Genomic DNA, 7,236 nt, shown 5'->3' on the forward strand with positions numbered 1-7,236 from the left:
GGCGCTTCTCTCTCCCCCCGCCAGGCGGTCAGGCCACTGCCTTCTGCTCTGTCTTTCGGCAGGTCTGCTGCTTCATCACTATTATGCATCCGTAAACGGCTGGATGTGCTAGGGTGGTTTGGGGGAGCTGGTGCCTCTGAGGCACACTTATTTTCTCTAAAATATGTATACCTGGCCCCTCCAGGACACGACCACTCGGGGTGGCTCACAACATCAATAAAACAGATACAATGTAAAATAAAAGATTAGACCAAGCTAAAACCACATTTAAAACTACAATGTTTTTTTTAAAGATTCCAACCAAAAGTTATTCATAAAAAGTTAAAAACGGAGAACTCTAAAAACGAACGAATTGCTGTCTTCGGCTGAGGGAGCTTGCCTGGAGCAGACCATGCTTGGCCTTACGGTGATCCTGCCCTGAGGAGAGGGCCAGAGGCAGGCTGGACTGGCTGATCCCAGCTTGGAGCACTCCAGACTTGAAATCGCATATTTTGAGAGCCTTTGGAAAGTTCTGGCAGCAGCCAGTGTGGGTATTGCAGTGTTTGTATTGTAGCCCTCATCCCTACCCCACTGGAAATGAAAGCTCCCCCTTGCTGGAGAGACCTCCCGGACCCCCGCAGGCAAAGCAGGAACCAGCCTGAGAAAAGCTCTTTGTGAACCCTGCTGAAATGTCTCTGCCTTTATCCCTGGGCTGTTTGTGTAACCTGCAAGGCCCAGCTACAAAGCTTTTTGCTTGCCCTTCTAAGGAGCACTTAATTTGACTCCTTTCACATCCACTTCTGCATGTAATTTTTCTGTTGGACTTGCTGAATTGTGTTTTTGTCAAAGCCTGCACCTGAAGGGGAAGTCCTGTGAAATGCACTTTGTGCTGGCATTTTAAGCAGTGGCTGGTGTCCCACAATGGCCACGTCTGGCGTAAGTGTATCCCTCTAATTTGGTGCAATCCTTCTAGTTTGTGTCCATTCCCCCACCCCACACCCTCCACAGACTAAGCGTTGACTGTAAAGCTGCCACCTGGTTCTTGGTATCAGTTTAGTTACTGTGTTTTTCTCAGCAACTGATATTGACCAGAGTGCCAGATCCTTGTGTACGGCATAAGCCGTGACTGCCAGTGGGGACGAGGGGCTGCTCACAGGGCCTGTGTGACCTCCTCATGATGGGGATCTTCTCCCTGGCCAGGTGGAGGAGGAGCTTCAAGAGCAGGACTTCCTCGACCGCTGTTTCCAGGAGATGCTGGACGAAGAGGACCAGGACTGGTTCATTCCGTCCCGTGACCTGCCCCAGGGCATTGGGCAGCTTCAGCAGCAGCTGAATGGGCTCTCGGTCAATGACAGCCCCTACAGCCACGTATCGGAAGACATTTTGGTAAGCGTTGGGTGGGCAGAGGCAGAGCGTGGAGGTTGGCTGCAGTTCACAGATGGGGTGTGAGTGTGAATCTTCGGTGCAAGCACGTGGGTTGGTTTTAATTTATTTAGAAGTTCATATCCGGCTGAAGATGACTCAAAGCTGCCAACCATGTTAAAACACACTTTATATCAAAACAACAAAATGCACAACCCAGTATTAAATAGAAATGAATCTTTGCCCAATGGAACGCATCTGCTGAAGTGCTCCATCCAGGACAGAGGGTGACTTCAGGACCACAGGGGTCCTTTTCATGCCACTGGCCAGTTTAGGTTGCACTCCAAGTGAAAATCTCTGGGCTGCAACCCTGCAAGGTTTTCATCTCCATCAAGCACAACCATACGAGTCAGTTTCAAGAAACCTGTTGCAGAATCCAGCCACGGAAGGGATGCACAAAGGCTCAGTGAAGCAGCACTCTGCGCTTGCCGGAGGAGAAGGGAAGGGAGCAGCAAGTGTCTGTGGGGAGGCTGTGCCAAAGGGTTTGCAGGTCCTGCTGGCACTGGGAAGGAAGAGTTGCAGGTCTTTGGAGGGGGCTGGTTGGGAGCAGGAACAAGGCGCTGAATTTTTCACCACTTCTTCACTCATTCTCATGCTTTAGATAGCAGTGCAGAGCCAGAGGTGCATGTTCAGCACACAAGGAATCTCTCCCCACCTCCTTCCCTTCTGCCCACTCTTGTCAAGTGGGAGTCTGTGCCTGCCAGCAAATGCCTTTGACTTGGGGCAGTTCTCCTGCTTGGCCGTGTTCCGTCGTTAACCTGCAATGCTACAGTCACGACAATCGTGCTTTACAGTTGTCTTAGTCACTCTTGCTGCAGCCCTGTGAGGTAGGCATCTAGTGCCGCTGTACAGCTGGGTGTCTTTCCATCTGAAAAGGCAGCTGAACGGAAGTCCGCCTGTGAGCGGCTTGCTGAGCCAAGGGCTGAAGCCTGGCTCCATCGCCCCGTGCTCTGCCGGGGGTTTCTCTTCCATGCTTCTAGAATGCCATGCGGCAGGGCTTGCCCCTCAGTGGGCTGGAGACGGCAGCCTGGCAGGGTGGCAGCCAAGAGAGTTTCACTTGGAGTTCAGCCTTAACAGGCCAGCGGCAGGAAAAGGCCCACCGGAGTCCTGAAGTTGGCGCCGCCTCTCATGGATGGAGCGCTTGGCCAGGTGCTTCCCATTTGGGGAACATGGACAGCCTCAACTAGGGAAGGGGCCAGAGCGCAATAGCAGAGCACCCGCTTTGCATATAAAAGGTCACAGGGAGGGTCAGGTCGCGGGTGAGGGGAGGAGACCGTTCTCTGCCTGAGCCCCTGGACGAGATGGGCCAGAGGTCGGACTCCACAGAAGACAACTTGATACGCGTACATATCTATCTGATTTGTACACCGCCCCAAACGTTCGTCTCTGGGCCATTAACAACAATATGTGAGAAACATAATCTAATAAGCCAGAAAAGGGAGGGGGAGAGGGATGATGTAACCAAGTCAACAACTAGAAGCGAAGAGACCAGCAACCATACAAGTGTTTATACATACAGGAAATACGGTGGAGGGTTTAAAAAGAGGGAGGTAGCCAGCCGAACGAGGGCAGTGGCTTCTGTGCATATGGGGCAGTGCTGGGAAACCACACAGGAGTTAGTAAGTTCGGCAGGCCCATTTGTATTGGGAGAACACCAAAGTCTAAAAGCATGAAGGAAAGGCTGGGCAAGATGACACACAGGTGAGCTCAGGTCTGTCTCCCCACAGCCCAAAGAGGCTTCTTGCCTTGCGAGTGGCAGAGGTTGGCTGGCCCTTTCTGCTGCTCTGAGCCCCAAGGACCTCTCGAGGATGAGGTTGCTGCAGCAGCACCAGCTGCCACCCTCCACCTCCACCTCATGCATGGGGCTGGGCTGGACTCAACTTAAGTCCCTGACCCTCGGAAGAGTGCTTATTGTCTAGTGAAGGCCAAGGTGAGATCCAGGAATGTCTACAACTGAGACTTATCCAGTCTGTTCGCTGGGTTGCACTGGGAAGCTGCCATTGAACAGAAGAAGGGGTCTTCCAGCCCCATTTCTCACCGTGGCCCACCAGATGCCTCTGGGAAGCTCACAGGCAAGAGGTGAAGGCCTGTCCACTCTCCTGCAACTGGTTTTCTAGAACATCCTGCCTCTGATCCTGGAGGTAGCTTAGAGCCATCAAGCTAGGTAGTAGCAAGAAATTGCTACTGGCCAACCTCTCATTGTTTGCAAAACAGGAATGAGTGACCTACCTTGCAGGGTAGCTGTGAGAGTTGAAAACGTAAATTCTCTTCGCAAACAATAATGCCAATTGGTTCTGTGAGGGACTCTCTCTTCAGAGGCAGTCTACCTCTGGATATCCGTTGCTGCATCAGGAAGCAGGGACAGTGATTGCTTTTAGTAGGGAATGTGTATCTTGCCTTTCCATAGAAGTGCCCAAGGTGGCTCTCTGCACAACAGAAATCACACACACATACAAAAATTCAAAAAACCAGGATGCCTCCCCACAACAGACCCTGCTTGTGGGCTTTCCGTATGCCTCTGGCTGGGTGCTGCTGGAAATAGGATGCTGGGCTAGGTGGACCCACCTCATTTTGAGCCTGCAGAGGCCACTCAGATGCTGTCACAAACACCATCTCCTTTGCCTTCAGAGCAGCAGCCGCACAAGATGCTGTGTATTAGATGCTTTTAGCTCTCCATGTGGTAGATTATGGTGAGAAGTCAGGAGTTCTTACATTTGGACCCCTGGGTGGTGATGGACTACAGCTCCCATCATCCCCTGCAACACTGACCTTTGGTTAGTGTAGTTGGATGATGGGATTTGTAGTCCAACACAATCTATGGGCCCAAGTTTGAGAAGCCCTGCTAGACCTCTCTTTTTCTTGTGACCTCAGTAAATACAAATTACACGTTTTGTTTTTTTAGAAGTTGTCACCAAGCAGCTCTGCGTCAGAGGCAGCTTGGCTCTTGGGGGAGCAGGAACGGAAAGCAGCCACCCACGTCCCCAAGAGGGGGGATTGGGTGGGTGTCAAGCACGTGAAGGGTCGAAGGGCCGGGCAGAGGCCCTGAAGCCAACTGACCTCTTCCTCTCTCTTGCAGAGCAAAAGCACCTTAAACCCCGACGCCAAGGAGTTTGTCCCTGGAGTGAAGTACTGAACCATCAGGCCAACTTCACCAAGACTTTGGTTTTTGCCCTGGATGGGTGGGACGGGGTGGGGGGGCAGTGGGGCCCGCAAGCAGTGGTGGGGAAGAGACTCCTCATGGGTGCACCTGGGGGACTCTCAAGCGACTTAATCCCTCTTTTCTTGCTGCATCGGGACGTTTTGAAACAAACTGACAAGAAGGGCTGCCCGCCACAGGGCAGGGCCAGGAGCCGGAGCCGGCTGGGGGAACTTCTGGGTGGCTGGGCTTCTTTTTCCGTTAAAACGGCAGCAAGTGTAACGCGGCGGTGAGTGGGGCCCCCTGCCTTCCCACCGGCCCCTTCACTGAGCCTGCTTTGGACACTGCCCAGGGGCCCTGCTGCAGTGCGGGGAAGGGGCCCCCGGCTGCTTCTCTTCTTCTCGGTGGAGATTCTCCAGCTTGCCTGCCCGCCCGCCCGCCCGCCAGCTGCTGCTGCTGCTGCTTCTCCTGGCTTGGGAGCTGCCCCTTCCTCTGCCCTGTCTCGCTCAGGCTACTTTGTGGTTCCAGCAGGTGAGGCTGCCCCTGGGTGGGGGCCAGGGTGGGACTCTTGAGGGTTTGGGGGGTTGGCTTCAATCTTGCCCCCCTCCCCAGCCCACGGCAAGCTCCTGGCCCCCTAATGCTGGCTGCAAGAGCCACTGCCTCTGTGCCGGAAGCAGCCATGGAGGCCCAGCATATCCTAGAGTGGCTCATCCACAGAGACTCCCCTGGGCACAGCCCCCCCCCCCCCCCCGTGAACAATGTTGTGTCCCTTTTCTTTCTCTTCTCCCTCCTTAGTCCCTCTCCGTAAAAAGAAATACCACCAGCGGGCATGACAGGGTACCCCCCACCCGGCAGCTGGATGACTCACACTCTTCTCAGGCTGCTTCCCCCCCCGTGGTGGCTCCTGCCCATGAGGCTTCCAGGGGCATCTTCTTGGTGTTTCTAAGTCTGCCTGCCTGCTCGGCCAAGGCATAGGGATCCCCCCTGCAGAGAGGGCTGAGAGGTGTGCAGCATGCTTGTTGGGCTAGCAGGGCTGGGCAGTGGGCCCTAGAACAAAGACTTGGACCCCCCCCCCCCCCCCGGAGGCCCCCAGCAGGGCTTGCAGAAATCCAGTCTCTTCTGCCTTGCCTCTTTCTGCAAGAGGCGCCTTGTCCAGCAGCAGAGGGGGGGGGGACACGTCAGAAGAGGCTTCCCTTCGGTTTCTTCCATCCTCTAGCTTCTAAACAGGCAGCACCTCCCCCAGGGGAATCAACGGTTTGGCTCTCACCTGATGGGCTCTGGTACTTTGCAAAACCCTCTGTTGCTCTTTGTCTCAAAGGCGCGGAAATAAAGGGGAGCTGAGCAAAGGCTGCCTGCCTTGTATCTTGATCAGGTTTTGTGGACAAACCCGCCCCCCTCCCCACGCAACCCCTCCCCCCCCAAAAAAACCCCTTTTGCTGACCTGGTGAATGTCCTCGCCATTCACAAGTGCTGGAGGATCAATTTGGGGCTGCTGCACTGGTTTTTACAGCATGTCGGACATGGGTTGGAGACATGGCATTCTCTCTCCCCACCCCCTGCCAAATAAACCCAGCTGCTGCAGGGAGGAGTCCAGGTCCCCATCAGCATTGCAAACTTGACTAGACCAGCTCATTGCCCTTCCATTCCCAAAGGATGCTGCTGCTTTCTCTTGGGGGCAGCAGAAAAACCATCAGGTCACGCCCCTGTCACTAAATGGGTCCAGCAAATGACTGGAGGAGGGAGGAGGCCTGTGGTCAGGGCAATAGTGTGCCCAGTCTGCCCTCTGCTGCCGTCCTCCTTGGGAATGCAGACACTTTCCCTCCAGCATGTGGACTTTAAAAAAAAACACATTCTGGGCATTTAAGAATAGAGTGAATTTGTCTGAAGGGGTTCAGTCACAAGCCTTGGCTTTCGACCAGAGCAAACAGCCGGTTGCCTCAGGAGCCGTGGTCCCACTAATGGGGATTCCCAAATTTGGTTGACTACAGCTGCAGTGGTCTTCTGGCCATTGCAAATGAGGATGATGGGAGTTGTAGTCAACATCAGCTGGGAATCCCTGTTCCAGGGAGCACTGCCCATGAGCCTTGCAGCCAACTGCATTCTGTACTCCTCCTGTGGAACTCGGTTTCCCCTGGAGCAGAGACAAGTCCCGAGTCTGCTTTTGAGAGCCTCGTGCAGCCAAGTGCCTCCTACAGAGTAAAGGTGGAGGTTGCCACTTCCCAGCCCCTCCAGAGCTGATTTTTTGGGCAGGTGCGGCTCTCTGCTTGAGCCTGGCTCGATCCCTCTCCACGCTGCAGGAGAGCTGCTTGGCCCGCTGCGCCTCTCCCTGCTTTGGAGCTTTTGGACATCCCTAGGGGGGCAGGGTGGTGGGCATCGGCAATCCTGGTTTCTGCTTGGCCTCTGGGGACATGCTTCAGGCTGGCTTAGTCCTGTAGGAGCTGCAAGAGGGGAGGGCAGAGCAGGAGTGTGGTTCCAGGCCCTCTTTTCTTTCCCTTTCCTTCCTTCTCTCTTCTTCCACCTTGTAGTCTCTGGTTTCTTTTTGAGGAAGTCTTTACAATTATGTGCTCTCCATTTTTACAACAATGCATTCTTAAATAAATTGGTTTTGAGCTGGGAAGCAGTGCCAAGTTCTTTGTGTGGAAGCCCGGAGTCCATAGCCAGCGCTCCCTCTTTGGTCCTGGGGCAGGGCAAGAGACCTG

General features: G+C 54.2%; 1 protein-coding gene across 1 annotated transcript in view; it reads left to right on the forward strand.

Annotated features, from left to right (window-relative positions):
• The window catches only part of PAIP2B (poly(A) binding protein interacting protein 2B), a 43,249-nt gene extending 36,095 nt beyond the window's left edge, over positions 1–7,154 (forward strand). The window contains exons 3-4 of the mRNA XM_053254899.1: positions 1,180–1,365; positions 4,478–7,154. Coding sequence (XP_053110874.1) covers positions 1,180–1,365; positions 4,478–4,534 — 243 coding nt within the window. The 3' untranslated portion in view covers positions 4,535–7,154. The remainder of the gene's footprint in view (positions 1–1,179; positions 1,366–4,477) is intronic.
• The last annotated feature ends 82 nt before the right edge of the window (positions 7,155–7,236 follow it).

The sequence above is a fragment of the Hemicordylus capensis genome, chromosome 5 (assembly GCF_027244095.1).
Source record: "Hemicordylus capensis ecotype Gifberg chromosome 5, rHemCap1.1.pri, whole genome shotgun sequence".
Classification (NCBI taxonomy): domain Eukaryota; kingdom Metazoa; phylum Chordata; class Lepidosauria; order Squamata; family Cordylidae; genus Hemicordylus; species Hemicordylus capensis.